This window comes from Phalacrocorax carbo, chromosome 17, assembly GCF_963921805.1.
Source record: "Phalacrocorax carbo chromosome 17, bPhaCar2.1, whole genome shotgun sequence".
Lineage (NCBI taxonomy): Eukaryota > Metazoa > Chordata > Aves > Suliformes > Phalacrocoracidae > Phalacrocorax > Phalacrocorax carbo.
Genome location: NC_087529.1, coordinates 4,078,273 through 4,094,318, shown reverse-complemented (window position 1 = coordinate 4,094,318; position 16,046 = coordinate 4,078,273). Strand labels below are relative to the sequence as shown.

General features: G+C 42.2%; 1 protein-coding gene across 1 annotated transcript in view; it reads right to left on the bottom strand.

Moving 5' to 3' along the window:
- MED13 (mediator complex subunit 13) overlaps positions 1-15,772 on the bottom strand; it is a 60,018-nt gene extending 44,246 nt beyond the window's left edge. The window contains exons 1-3 of the mRNA XM_064467824.1: positions 13,576-15,772; positions 11,418-11,652; positions 1,451-1,619 (exon numbers count right to left, since the gene is read on the bottom strand). Of these exons, the coding sequence (XP_064323894.1) occupies positions 1,451-1,619; positions 11,418-11,652; positions 13,576-13,641 (470 nt within the window). The 5' untranslated portion in view covers positions 13,642-15,772. The remainder of the gene's footprint in view (positions 1-1,450; positions 1,620-11,417; positions 11,653-13,575) is intronic.
- Between the last annotated feature and the right edge of the window lie 274 nt (positions 15,773-16,046).

Below are 16,046 nucleotides of genomic sequence, written 5' to 3'. Positions count from 1 at the left end.
ACATATTTTTCGAGTAGTTCTGGGCTACTTATGATTAAGTTGTTGTGTGGGTAAACACACAGTTCCTTCAGTTATTTTCATCAAGCATGTTGACCTTCTGAACTTCTCAAAAATCATACTCTCCAAATTAAACAAACACTGCTGTTTTATTTTAAAAGCTTTCATCAGCTTTTCCAGCTGCTGTAGAAAGCTTTATAGAATTACTCTAAGAGATGCCATGACATAACTAACGCTAGTTTCAAATGGCAATTTCGAAAACCAGTTCCTCAAATGAGGAAAGCCCAGACTGTGCCAAGACAATATTGGCCTAAATAGTTAAAAGTAAACTCTTTACTATTGATTTATAGCAACAACACACAGAACTAGTGGATGGACAAGGACACCCCAGAGAGGAAACATTTGCCCTGACCAGGGTGGAGAAAGAGATGCCTAGAACTAAGAGTCAAGTTTACACATAAATTAAAAGCAGCAGTTCACAACTACTAATAGAAACACACACAAACATGTGCTTCTGCTTCTTTTGCTCCAGAACAGCCCTACTTTTCTTTCAAGTTCAATTTTATTGCAGAAGATGCCAACAATGGCCAACCCCACACCCAAAAAAAAAAAACAACCAAGCCAAGCCACTGATCTCAAAATTTCCTGCATGTAAGATTTAACAAATTCATATACAACATACACAAAAAACCACACACACAGAAAAAGACCCATCATCTAAGCTTTAAATTACTTTGGATTTTAAAAGCTGATTTGGGAACAGCGATTAAACTTGTTCCAGCAACCTAGTTTTTATTCATTTCATTATTTATTGCTAGGCAACATAGACCGTGTCAAACCATGTTAGAGCCATGAGAAGTCGTCCTTCCAATTTAGATCAAAAATTCTCCTCTCGCCCTCCTCCCCCTCAATGTGGAAGCCACATGTATCCCTTTAACACCACTGTTCCCAGACACAACCTTCTGTCTGACCAGGAGCTGACATTTCAAACTCTCTTCTCAACATCTCCCATAAGATGCAATTTATCCAAACCTCCTGTGGTGCCCGTAAATTGCTCTCTAGATCCCATTTGCTCAACAAATGAGTCCCTCTTAGTATTTACAATTAGAGTCAGTGCCAGTTACTATACTGGCAAGTCCAGAGCAGGTATCTCTTCACACAGGTATTCTTTCTTCCTTTCCAGAACACTCTAGCTTCTTTTCCAACATCCGTATTACCCATGGTCTGTATATGAGTACCCGCACAAAAAGACTGCCTACTACCTTTAGTATTACTTCCTTTCATCATAAGGAAGTTTTGAGAACTCCAAGAAGGCAGAAAAACAAGAAAGAGCAGAGATCCAGGTTCCCAGATTAAACCGTAAACAGAGTGCTCTTAATTAAGTGTTTCTTCTAGCATGAAGCTTAAATAAACCCCTACAACTTCTTTAATAAAGCAAAATAAAACATCCTACCTTTTGTTTATAGGTTTTTCATCCTTCTCATAAGGCTTCACAAACCATTTCCCAATGCGTACAAAATTCCGATTCATTAAACACCTCTCCAACAGGTTGTGAACAGCTTTGAAAAGTAGAGTGCGACACTCGTAAGAGAGTCCGTTCTCCCAAACACCATCTTCCTCTTCTATAAGGCAAAGGGAAAAAACAAATTAGCCTTGAATTCCACCCTATTATTTCATGCACATATCACAATATCATTTTCTCTCCCACAAGCTTTTAAGACATTCACAGCATAACACGCAACCAAAAAAAGCCTGTAATGTTCAGATAACAACTCTACTCACTTTATAATAGTGTAACTGCTAAAAGTAATCAGCTATGAAAATATCTTGTCTCCCACAAGAAAAAAGATAGATTCAACAGCTATTTGTATACAAAAGGAAACAACTAGCACCAGTACCTTATATATTTCAGCCTGCAAGGTCACTGCATACTGATCTGTCTGCAAGGTGGGTCATATTTTAGGTAGTCTGAATTACTTATCCTGAAGAGTTAGCTGCCAATTACACTTAAAAATAAGTTGCCCAAAGAAACATTTAACATATTCTAGTGTCTTTAGCTACCATTGACTGAGGAAAGCTAGGCACAAATATCATTGATCAACTGAGCCTTAATGTTCATCAATTTTGGGGGGGGGGGGGGGGGAACCCAAACAAAAAAAAAAAAACACACTCTACACAAAACCCCGCCACCCAGATTCAGAAAACTGGTAGAAGTAACCTGGTTCTCCCAGAAGACTCTCACAACTTCAGTTTTTTCTTTTTAGCTCAAAATAAAAAAGAAAAATATTTAAATTGGCTAGTCCTGTTTTCTGATCTCTACATGGAACAGAAGAAGAAAACAGCAAGCAGAAAGACAAAGCCCAGTTCATACTGATAGGATTCTGAAGTGAAACACTGAGATCTTATGCGCCCCACAAATCAAACAGTCATGGAATCCAACTTACACAAGCCAAGCTGATTTGCCAAATCGGAAAGCAAGATTCATTACAAGAAGCTGTAATCTCTTCAACCACTCTGGCGTGTAATCAGTGTTTGAACATAGTTTACCGGCCCTACACATATACGCACTAGTCCAAAGAATTACAATGGCATTACATTAAACAAGTAAAATGAGGGACATTTGATAGATCCGCTAGTATCTTGCAGGATATATGTGATATAATTCATTTCCCAGCAACACACTAATATGAAGGGTAATACAGGAAAACTCAAGATCTTGTCCTTAAATTACTGGCAATCAGGTCTTATTGTTATGTCTGTAATTCCCTCTATATCAATGTTTTACACATATCCCCAAAGATCTGCTACTGGTCTCCTTGGACTACCCTAACATAGTTATCCTTACAATGCCATTACTTTTGTACTCCAGGTAGCAGCAGAGACTAGAAGATTGTCTGACATAGATAAGGAGACATATTTTTACTGCAGTCTCTGGATAGTCATGGAATAATTTAGGTTGAAAGGGACCTGTGGAGGTCATCTGCTCCAACCCCCACTCAAAGTCAGAACAGGTTGCTCATATAGAATCACACATATCTCACATTCATTGCTCCTCATGCCTTCTCTGCATGCCTGTAAGAAGTGAGGCTTGGGTTTAGATTTGCTTTCAAACAGGTCTTACGATAGCAACCTGCCCACTCACCTCCCCTTCACACAGGATTTTGGTTCAGATCGCTTTCCACTGGTTTGCTTGATGGTCAGAAAACCTCAGTAATACAGCCAAGTCCTTGGATTTTAAATCTCCCTTTGAAATAAGCCCCTTCACCTTTAGCTGGAAGCCACTTACAAGCTTAAAAGGTTGCAACAGTATTAACTAAAGTCTCAATATCCTTAAATTAGAGAGCATGGAGAAAACCAGACACCTAAGGGTTTATTTAGGAAAAAAACCCACAGATTTACAATAAACAATCTTTAAGACAAAGATGACAGAGAAAGGAATTTCAAGATACTGCTGTAACCAGAAGGTGGTGGCCATGCTCGTTTATTGTTAGATTCCACGCAAACGGAAGTATATTTCCACTCAAGATCAGTATTGCGAGTTAAAGAAAATTACTCCTAGTATCCTTCTCTGAGGGACAGAGGAAGAGTAAACAGACCTGCCCCGTCATTTATAAATGACAAGGTGCACACCATTACAGTTGAATCATTACATGAAATAATTTTCTGATAAAGGAAAAGCAAGGAACCGCATTTCCTAAGTGACCTCACCATGAGTTTCCCACCCCATCACCGTGTCCCAATTCTGATGTTCAGCAAAAACTTGTTTTTAAAAAAAACAGGCAGCTAAAAGATAATATAGTAACTCACTAAAAGAGGCATCGTACAAGCAGCTTGTAACAAAAAGCAACGAAGGTCCAAAGTCAAAAGGTATAAAATGTTTGTGCCAAGAGGACGCGTGTTTCCCCAGCTCGGAGATTTGTAGACATACACAAATGAGCAGCTCGATCCGACCGGCAGCTCTGCTGCTCAGCACATACTGCTCAACTGGTGGCAAACAGCAGCTCAATAGAGCAAACATTAACTACAAAGCTTAATGATATTGGACTTTAACTGCACAATAAACTCCACACCATTTCAAAGGTTAAATAGTTGGTTTCTATATGGCTCTCATAATTTAAAAAAATCATTCTAAGAACATCCCCTGCATCAATTACCTATTATAAGAGGCAACAGAAGGAGCTATTTCCAGTCTTTGTGCCTAATTTTGTTTTGACACCTTAGTGTATTGATGAGAAGAAAGATGCTGAAATCGCAAAGACACCGAAGTGTAATTCAAAGCTTGTACTTTGATGGTCATACTATGGACACAAAGGAGACGTTTCAATTTTCTGAAAACACTACAAAGTGCTGGGTATTTCATTTACCATTCATAGTTGTGCTGACAACCAAGTTATGAACAAAAGTTTACATGCAAGAACTTGCCACAAGACTAATTCTTAAGAGCTCTCCCAGCTGGCTTACTTTATTGCTGAAACAGAGAGCTCTTAGAGGAGCATATTATGTGGGGAAAGTGTAAGGCATTAGACGGAAACTAAAATTAAAACTAATATTTAAAAAGACAGCGTGCTCTAAGCGTGCCTACTGATCAGGAAAAACGTCTGGTACCAGAAATAAGACCACCTGTTCAAACCGAAGTGCATCTTGCTATAGAAAGGGAAGGTTAAATAAGATGACAGTTAAAGATACCCTCATTTCAGAACATTATTCAAATTCATGCAAAAAAATAGCAGTAAGTGTTCTGTGCCTTTTTGAAGTCTATTTAGTCATTCCCCCCCCTCCCCCTTTGTTAGGGTGGCGGGTGGAAGGAGAGAAATATGACATCTGCTCACATCTCCCAACTATTTTAATTCTTCATTCAAATCGTTGTTTCTCAACATCAGAAAAATCCTCCTACTTAACAGACATTGTACGGAGTAAACCATTTTTAAAAAGAGAAGGAAGGGAAGAGGCGCTTTTGCCTTCTAATCTTTCTTAAACACAATAACTTCAAATGTTCAGTGTGATAGTGATAATAAACCAAAATAAGTTGCTGACTCATTTTAAGAAGGTGTTAAGTCACAATTTTACTTCAGACGAGAGTTATCCACAAAAGTGCTCTGGCAACCTGAAGGTTATGAATATTTTGGTTTTGATTAGTCCTCTTAGCCATCCAAACCACTTGACTCCTCTGCACCACTTTCATCTCAATCCATTAAACAAATATATATATACACATACCATCCCACAATAACGAATTTTGTTCCCTCCCTCTTCATACCACATATTAAGCAGAGAGTTTCCCTTGAACTAAGCTAAAAATCATCAGGAAATGAAGAATTAATGGAAACAATTCAGGAAAAAACAATTTTCATACTGCACATAAATAAACTTCTCTCAGTCAACACCTCCCTGATACTACCACCATCCAATTGCAATCGAATAGCTGTAGGAGGCTATTTGCTTTCAGTACTTTTATGATCTGCTTCACATTCATCATATAGTTTACCTGAAACAATGAAGTTCATTTCTGATTATTAAATATAAATTATTAAATTCATTAATTGAGGATTGTTAACAAACAAACATCTCTGCTTAACATATGTTTTTTGCAAGAATACCAATTTTGAGTTTCTTGGGTTATACTGCAACAGATAAATACACAGTATTACAGATGACATTTTCAAGAATACTTTTAAAGAATGTGGACTTTCCCCCTTCCTCCTTTTAACATATATCTGGCCACATCAGCAAAACACCAGTAAGCATCAACTCTTGACAAGGCTGAATATGTTTACCATACCATTAAAAATATCTTCCTAATGCTCAATGAACCTCTAAAATAAATGATGCAAAGAAACAAACCACAATCAAGCCTCCGCTTTGGACTACAATCCCCATTCCCCCCCCCCCCCAGTTACATCAATTACACAGAGGAAAAATCCATTCCTGAGTATCATGACTGAGATGCGTCTTTCAGAAGTATTACTTACCTTCATAGGCTTCCTTTCTGTCATCATTTGACAGCACGCCAGTTACAGAAATAGACTGATGCAAAACTGATTTATACAATCAAACTCCCTATATGAGCTTCAGATTACGAGGCAGGTACAATAAGCAAAGCAGTGTGAAATTGCAGCTGTATACAATACTGTATAACAGGATGGAAACACTTCAAGTCAAATTTTCTATTTAAAAACAAGATTTTTAAAACTCAGATATTTTAAGGTTAAATAAAATCACTGAAAGCAAGGATTATCCAGTTAACCTACTGAAAAATTATTTTGAGGCCTATATCCCTTATGAAATAAGTGAGAAGCAACAGATTTTGTGTTAAAAAAGGGACTGATGACAATTCAAAGATACCAACTTGAGAATGCAAGTAAGACAATTTAAGATTGTTTCTGGTTGAGTTGTATCTGTTACCTACGTTCACTAAAAAGAGTCTAGATATAAGATTCTAGATACTCAAGCTAGTTGGAAAATTTCATCAACTGAGAAGCAAGCCAAACACGACCCACTGTCCAAAATACCATACTTACAATATTCAGCACCATTACAAGTTAGTTTTTGTACTGCCAGCCCTTTACCAGCATCATATATATACAGGTTTTATGCCTTCTTCATCCAGCAGAATATTTTTCTAAATACTAAAAATTTTAAAGTATTACCTTTTTATAAGTGTGTAGCTATGCCTGTTTATAAGGATAACAAGGTAAAAGCTTTCCTTCACTGTTTGTTGGGTGTAAGTTTGGCTGGTCTGGTCTTCATGGCCACAAGCAAAGAAAAGCTAAGACCTTCCTACCTAAAAGTTCCAATATCCTCCTCCATGCCATTTTTGAGTAATTCCATATGCAGATATAGTTTACTTATATTGTTAAATCTTACATTTAGTGCCCTTACTTATCGCTCTTACTTACACATGTGTATTATGCATGTGACATCATACATGCAACCAACACAATATGAGGCAAAATTCTAATTTACTGCAACAAAGCATTTTTCGCCTTACTCCACAAATATTTCACATGCATGTTGGTCACAAGAAGAAAAGGAAAAAAGTTAAACATCATCTTTGAGCTGGTACCCACACCAAGTCTCAGAAGTTTTACAAAGACTGCTTCAGCAATTTTTGCATTACGCTTATCAGCAGTTTTGCTTAAGCGGACACATCTCTAACATGGAGGACTGAAGAAATGCTAAAGCACCAATGCACCACGCAGCAAGGAACATTCGTAATGCCTTCTTATATTACATACGCAGGAACATACATATCTACCACAAACAAGTTACTTAAGCTCGCCGTACTGGTATCAGGTGCAAAATTTTTAAGAAAGCATTTTTTGGGTTGGGTTTTTTTTTTTGGTAGGAGTTCAGTGGTCTTAGGAAGCAAATGTTATTTTTAAAAAAAACACATGCCACTAGCTGAACTATTTTCAAAGCTCACTTTGCCAGCTTCTTGCAACTGGCAGGCTTTTCTGCAGAACCCTCAGTATGATAACTGGCTCATACGCTGGTTTCCATTGTATTAAAAGCAATGAGAGACTCAGTGCTGACATCAGCACAACCAACCAATTCACAGATTTGTTTGGAGACAAGGGTTTGATCTATAACGCACGTATATTGAGAACTACACAACACATAGAAGTCTCTGCTGCCACGGCTGTTGCTGGTTTTGCCATACAGTATCAACAGACAAGCCTCAGTATACAGACCTTTATCCTTTTTCTTTAAAGCTCTCCTATAAGCCCAGCAAGGAGCTAAGACTAGCATTATTTTTATACATTTATCCCTCTCAGAAGCATGAGGAAGACTGTTCAGCAAAGAAAAACTGATCTACTTGATATATGACAGGTACAAGGAAAACACTTTAATTTTTAAAGAAAATTAATAAGATTTAATAGACACCAGAACAAAAAAGATGCATCTTACAGCTTACCATTTAGAAGATGCAATTTGAAGGTCAAAGGCATATTGAAGCATTCCCCTATCCAAGCATTAATCAAATCGTAACCATTTCCTTGGGACTGTGTCTTGTACATAATTTATACCCAACTGTTCCCAGGTTTGAAACCATCTACTACCAATTTAAAAAACAAAAACAAAACAAAAAAAACCAAGTGTATATAGGTTACCACTTTAAAACAAGACAGAACCTGTTTGATAAAATAACTGCTGATCAGACCAGCGAGAGACCGTTGCCTTCTGAAATTCAAAGATGTCCTACTTTAAGGTTTGAGTTGCAGGAATTACTATGATCAAGTCTCTCTGCCACAACAAAAACATAACCTTTGAGGTTGTTAAAGGATAAAATAACATTTCGCTAACTTCTGTCTGCCTCTAGGTATGTTGGGGTCGAAATAGACTTATGGGTTTTTTTAGTATTACATACAGTAAGTAGCTTCCTAGGGAAGGAAAAAAAAAAAATGATTGAGTGCAGTCAATATTACTGATCAATCAGCATCTCTGAACAAGTCTCCTTTTGACATGCCCCCAGGCAACAACAAACCCTGACCATCAACAAGACAGTTATCCAAGGCTTGATATGAGAATTCAGATACAGCCAGCAGCAGGCATTCAAACATATCTCCAGGGCAAAGAATGAACTTTTAGAATGTACAGAAGAGAGAGGATGTATTTTTTTTAATCTGATATGCATAGATGTATGCTATGTATAGCATGATAGATGTATAGATACCCACAAAACTGTACGTTTCCTCTTGAGGTGACCTTGGGAAGGCACTCTGTAGGGGACAAAAGGATTCTTGAAAGCTGCTATATTTCAAATCCCCGAGGGTTGATAACCAAGATGTGTTCCAGACACTGAAGTCCATTGTTTATTGAAACTACAAATCACCCAAAAAAGTCAAAAACTGTCAAAATACCAACCTCTCCTTAACAGGCATAGTTTCACACCAAAGGAAGCCAAAAATCAAGTTATAAATATTGCCCTGGCATATTTCTAACTACAGGTCGTTCAAGGCCCACCTCCCGAAGAGAAGTCTGTCCGCAGGCAATAAAGGACACGCTAGCTGCGACCGACTGCTCTTAGCCCCTCTCCTCCTCCCTCACCCCATTCTTCAGGGCAATTCTTCACCTACTGAGCAGATAAGTTCTAAATGAGGCAGCACCTTAACCTTCAGCAGCAAACAATTTCCAACCAATTTTGCAGGTAACAAGCCTCTACTAGGAAGTAATTTGTCTTTCCCATTGAAAATGTAACAAGCAATCATTGGGAGAACAGGGCAGCGTGAATTACTAGGAGAAATTGTCCACCAATGAAAAAAATCCATTAGGTCTATGACAAAGGTCAGATAACATTGTTTGGGTTCAGCCATAATTCTTTCTTGTATGAGGTTCACATTAAGATTTCGTGCAACGGCAAAGAAAAAGTGCAGGTGCAGGCACTCCTCAGCCATCTCCTCCACAATCTAGCTGATTAATATCTTCACCAACTTCTGGTCAGAAGAGCCAAGTAGACTAACACACTCAGAGATTATAATGCCTCCTTTTAATTAAAAGGAGACAAAAACATGTCGGCAAAAACAAAGATGTCAGATGCGTCTGCACATAGACATAGGTAACAGTCTCACGAGCGGTAAGCATTTATGTAGGAAAATATGTAACAGCAAGACGTGTGGAACAGCTCTACTGAAACACAGACATCCACAGGCAACCTGAACAAAGAAAATATCCAAAACAACTGCAAAGGCATGGCTGGGAGAGCCTAACACCTCTGCTGTCTCTTCCTTACACGCTCAGAGGGGTTAAGAGTTGGTAAGTCCCTAGGATGACATGTGCTTATCTACCTGGGCAAAAGTGTAATTCCATAGAAGCATAAATACACACTGACCTAGAAGTTCAGCTAAAACACACCACTATTTTTAAAAGGCACCTCTATACTAAATCACTAGTAGATAGATTCTGTTGCTCAAACAAATAACTTTGATGGCCAGGTAGTGCAGAAATTCACCCTCCAAATGGCTTAACTTTTATTTGCTCTTCCACTCAAAAAACTATTTGTCTCACTTTAATCCCACCAGCCAACAGCATACAAAAATCTATTACACAGATACTTTTGCACAAGCGTCGGTCTTTGCTCGGGGCAGGCCCAGGCCAAAAATAGCATTTAGTCTAAGTTACATCCCAGTCATACAAAGGATGTTCCCTGCAGTCGAGACTGAGGTTATTCATAGGGCAAAATAAGGAAGACTTAAATACACTAAAATATCAAGCAACCTACAATATAAGTGCCATTTAAGATGCAAAGTTTCAAGTTCCAGAACAGATGGGAATACGAGCAACATCCCAATCTTTGAAGTCAATTATTCAAAGAAATAAACATCATTTTAATGCACCAATTGTTTTTTACATCATATTTTTGTATGAAAATATCACACATTATTAAATTGTTTCAAGTCAACTTCCTCAGCAGCCCTTCAAACTCAGATTTGTTCTCCAGCTATCCACAAACACCGACAGCATTAACAACTTCTGCTTACCAGGTCACCAAACCTTGGTCTCATGTTACACTGAAGATATCTGAATTCTGTACGACTTCAAAGGAAACTGGAGTGATGCACCTTTGGTTTTTTTCTAGAATTAGCGTAGTCTCACCACTAGACTCACACTGGTAGTTTAAAAACCTAATTTTGTCACCTTACTGATAAGCAGCAGGAAAGACATCCACTTCGAGATCTGAGATCAACAAGTAAACATTTGCAAAACAAGGTTTCAAATTTGAAGTACAACATTATTGAGAAAGATAAATATTGCCAGTCTTTCAAAAGTCTAGGTTTGAAAGCTGGTACAGGTTCAGAGCACTGGGAAAGGGGGAGAGAGAAATTGCAAGATTTAGAGAGTCCTGCGTTAAAACAGCAAGCTACTTTCAGAAGCCTTCTTTTGAGGGCTTCTCACCAATGATTCAACTTCCAATCAAAACAACTTCATATGGTTTAAGAGTTGCCCAGAACTCTACAATTCTTATTACATGATAAAACAGGGGGGTTCTATTTGAATTTGGAAGTTCTAATTGCCCAACAAAAGGGATCTTATCAAAACATGTTTAAGACGTCACTTCTGAATCACAGACACAGCTTTAGGCACAGCTTTCTTGTGAAGAAGCTGCCAAAATTCATAGGCTTGGTTTTTTCAAAAGAAACAAGCGGGGAACAAAAACTTGTTTCTTGAAAATGTAGCAGCCTGAGACCACCTAAAGACAGACAGTAGCTGTTTGATCACAGCACTGCCATAATGATTTGGCTTTTTTGAGAGCTCTTTCCACCACCACTATCACAAACTCAAAGGTGTAGATTGTAGCAATAAATTTATCTTATCTATAGACAACAGTTCATCTAGGACAGATTTTCTAAGGGCTGGCAGAAGACAGCCCTGAGTAGCAGCATCCTCTCACTGACCAAAAGAAGGTATTGATTTCCTCCTACCTGAGAGATCATGATGAATAAGGTCAGCAAAGTTGGGGTCATCACCCCACCAAAATATCCATAGCTCCCTGCGTCCAGGTCTCTGGTCTCGGCGCCAAACACTGAGTACATCCGCCTTCAGACAGCGACTGAAGCTGCTCAAGATAGGGTCCTCTTCCGTGACCGGAAAGAGAATTGGGGCAGATGTTGGACCCTGCCATACATATCGCTTCCATTTAATCCCAGTTAGATCAGCCTAAGGAAAGGAAAAGAACAACTGTCAGACACTGGAGTAGCTACATCCCCAACAGAAACATCCTGCTGTAACAAGATGATGGCATAGGAAAAGGCGGGCAGGCGGAAGGATTAATCCAACAAAATTTAACAGAAACCATACTTGTTTAACTTAGAAGGTAAACTGGAAATAATCAGGCACCCCGTTTTAAAATTTCCTTAAATAACTGCAGTAAAGCAAGAGCTGTTAATTTTCGCTGCAACTTTAAGATTAGAGAGAAAAGTTAGATTTGATTTAAAATAAAGTAGATGAGCGATTAATGTCATTATTTGCAGACTGCAACTGTCCAAACTACTAAACACTTGCCTTAGCAAAGAACGTCTTTCTTTTTGCTTACTTACACATACGCTACCTGTTCAATCCAAGATTACTCTAAGGAAATGGGTAACACAGTAAATCTAGCTCAAGCATGTGTCTTCCAATCAGCTACTACTTTAGAAAATTTCACAAGTTTCTCTATAAAAAAATTCTCTGTATCTCACACAGGAAGCTTCTGAACTACACTTATTTTACCAAGAGCTATCACACTTTTCATTTCTCACGCCATATCTTAAGAATTTAAATCCTGGTTTTATTGTTAAATCAGACTTGCATACGCATTGATTATACTTCGCTAAACCTCCTTCTTGGCAAAAATTCGTTTGAATTTATAAAGTAAAAGAGCTGCTACTATAAGAAATGGGAAAAGAACAACTCCTGGATTATCTACAATGCAATACCATACCAAGTTTCAGCGCTAAGTTTTTTCACATGAGGAAGCTACCTTAGGCAGGTAGAGGTCATTGCCCCCGCATTCTCTCTGAGAGGGGAGAACACGGCAGGATGGCATTTTCTAAGGAAGTCACTAATATTTTTTGCTTCCCAATATGACAACACACGAAAGATTCCTGCAACATTTAAACCTAACATGGCAGCCTTCCTACCTTCAGAAGGAGAAACAATTTAGATGAAAGGTCGGGAGTCTGCAACAGTTGATAATTCAGAAAGACTTTACGATTTTAAAATGCACTACTAATATGGAGCTGCAGGCCTGATGCAGGCTACAGACATGTTCAGGCTGTCCAGATTTCCCCCCACCACCATCCAAAAAATATTAGCACCACAGCCGGGCACAGGATTTTTACTTGTAACAATCTCTAGAATAAATAAATATCAGGCAGTCAGATAAGATTAACTAATTTGCATTAAAAAGCAGATGAAACAGCTCAGCACAGCCACCAAAACTGCATCGCAGTCCGGTTAAATCGAATTTACTTTGAGAGCTACCAAGATCAACAATTTGAACGATTTCATACTTGGGTTTAAAAAGGCTACAAAATGGTGCACAACAAAACATAAGATACCACCGCTTCACAGGGAGCACAGCACCAAAAGCAGACCTCCAGAATAAAAACAAGCAGTAAAAGAGATTACTTCAAAAGCAAGGAATAAGCGAGGTTTTCGGCTCAGATTTGTCTGGGGTGTCACGAGTGGGGAGAGAAAAGAGAAAGTTCCCCGAGGTGTGGGGCTAGAAGAAGAAGGAGCAGCAGATCTTACCTCCTGCGAGAAAGCCCACGTTCAGAAGCAGAGATAGGAAGATAGGGAGAAAGGAGGAAAAGTTGCAGGCAAGGAAAGGGAAGGAAAAGGCGAGTTGCAGGGAGGATACTGTCCAGGAAGAAAGCGGAGGGAGGGGCAAGGCTAGACAGACAGCGATGGAGGGGGAACCAGAGGGGCATGGGAGAGTTGGCTGGCTCCAGGCAGGGCCTACTCTGAGGACTCATCCAACAGAAGCTATGCTAAAAATGGCTGCTTTGCTTCCACTACCCCTTCCTCCCCTCCCCCAAACCTCCTCTCTCTTTCACTCTGTGTCTGTCGTGCGTGTGCGAGCCGGTGGCCGACACTTACCAGGCAGAAGAGGTTGGAATGGCAATCCTCCAGGCTGGCCCCGTTCGGCACGAAGCAGGAACTCATCCTCACAGCCACAACCCACACGCCATTATCCCACAGCCTCCGACAAGAAAGAAAGAGACAGAGAGAGAGAGGAGAGAGAGAGAGACAGACACCGAGAGGGAAAGGGGGAGGGGGACTATGCACACGCACAAATAATAATACAATTAAATAAGGGATTTACATACAGACACACACGCACGCGAAATAGGGGCAGGATAAATAACCCAGGAGGAGAGTGGTATCGGAGAGGGGGGTTAAAAAATATATATTAAAAAAATTAAAAAAAAAAAAAAAAAGAGAAACTCGGAACGTTTTCTCTTCTTCTGGCTTTCGACCGGGGGGGTAAAGCCACCGTGGAAGGGGAGAACAGAAAGAGGGAGGTGGTAAGTAATCCAACGACGGGAGATTACGATCAAAATCCTCCCCGTTCCTCTTGTCTTCTCATTCGCGTAAGGAGGGGAGAGAGAGGAGGTAAGGTGAAGGGGTAATTGATCCAACAAGAGAATAAAAATGGGGTAATTAATCCAGGGGGGGGGCTAAGGTAAAAAAATCAGTTGACATCCCTCCTTCCCCTCTTCTCAGATGCCAAGCAAGAGTAGGAAAAAAAAAATTAAAATAAATAATCCAGTGGGGGCAATTAATCCAGAAACCTCCCTCCTCTTCCTCCTGTTTCTTTAGTCATCAGATGAGAAAGGGGCAAATTGTGGAATGACTGGGAAGGATTGGCTGTGGGAGAGAGAAAAATCCAGGCTCGTCTTTTCGGAGTCCGAGGGCAACAGGGTGTGGGGGGGTCAGATTCTTCTCCCCTGCTCCAAAAATATTCCAAATAAATTAAAATTTAAAATCATAAAAAACAAACTTCGGGGGCCAGAAGCAAGGCGAGTCTGAAGAATTCGTAAAGGCAGGACAAGAAAAATTTCCTGGGGTGTACCCCAAAAAAACATCTGCGGGGGCAGGAGAGGGGGAAGGTATTCCTTGGGCGAGAAAGGCCGCAAAAGTCTCCTCAGCGGGGGATTAAATTCCCCTGTGGAAACCCCCCCCTCCCCAAAAACGAAATACTCTTCGCAGAGAGGGCGAAACCAAAATATCCTCCGTTGGGTAAAAATCCTTCCGTGGGGAAAGGAGGGAGGGGGAGAGGGGTGGAAGGAGGAAATTGCGGGCGACCCTCGAAGTCTCTTCGGGGGAGGATGGAGGAGTCTCCCGGAGGCCGATCCCCAGTCTTTTCGGGGGAGGAGGAAGGGGTAAATCGCAGAGTGTCTTCAGGGGGGCTCGCCCCCCCGCCAGCTGTCCTCCGGGGCCGCGGGAGCCCCACAAAGTCCACACGGCTGGGCGGGTCTCTTCAGGGGAGCCCGGACCCCGCCAAGTTACCGCCGAGAGCCGGAGGGGGGGGGGGATCCGGGGCAGGGAGGGCCCCCTCCACCGCGCCAAACCCCGCAAGACCCCTGCGAGCGGGGGGGGTGGGAAGTGAGGCGGGGAGGGACCAGCCTCGCAGCTGGGCTGATCCCTTAAAAAAATAAAGGAAGAAAAAAAAAAAATCAGAGGGGAAAAAAGGAGGGGGTAAGAAAAATATAGAATTATAGTCTTCAAACGGAGCGGTCTCTTCTGCGGGGGCAGGGGAGCGAGCCCCGAGACCCCCCCCGGCGGGGCGGGGGCCCCCCGCTCTCCTCAGGTGAGGGGTCTCCGGCTGCCGCGGGAAGGCTGCGCGCCGCGCCGCTCCGCGCCCCGCTGCGGCGTCCCCGCGGGGGCAGTGGGCGGAGGGCCCCCTCCCCGAGGTCTCCTCGGGAGGGCGGGGAGGCGGCGGCCGAGCCCCGGGCTCTCCTCAGCCGGAAGGGCGGCGGGGGAAGGGGTCGGAGCCCCGCGATTCCCGGCCCCGCCGCGCACGGAGACAGAGGGACGCGGCCGCCGCCGTTGCTGGCGGAGTCGTTGCCCCGAAGCCCCCACCGGCGGGTCTCCTCCTCGCTTCCCCTCAGCGGTGCCTTTGTCGGCGGCTGCCCGGCCGCGGCATCCTGGTCAGCCAGCTCCCCCCTCAGCGAGTCTCCCCCATGTCGCGTCGCGGCCGGAGGGGGAAGGGGGAGGGGAGGGGAGATTCTTCTCCCGTTTAATTCCGAGCCCCTTTTTCTTTAATGGCGGCCGCAGGGACGAGAGTCGGGGCCCCCCTGCCGCGCTCTCATTGGCCAGCGCACGGTCACGTGGGCCTGCACCGCGATGGCCGCTGCCGGGGGAAGGAGGGCGCGGCGCGGCCGCCAGGGGCCCCCCCGGCGCTAGAGAGCCGCCGCCTTCCTCGCTGGGAGGCCGCCACCTAACGGCCGCGCCGGACCGTGGCGCAACGCGCTGCGCCGCAGGGTTCTGAGGGCGCGGCGGGGCTGGGGTTGGGGGTTCGAGTCCCGCCTCCCCATGGGGGCTGAGCCGGGGGCTCGCTCTTTCCT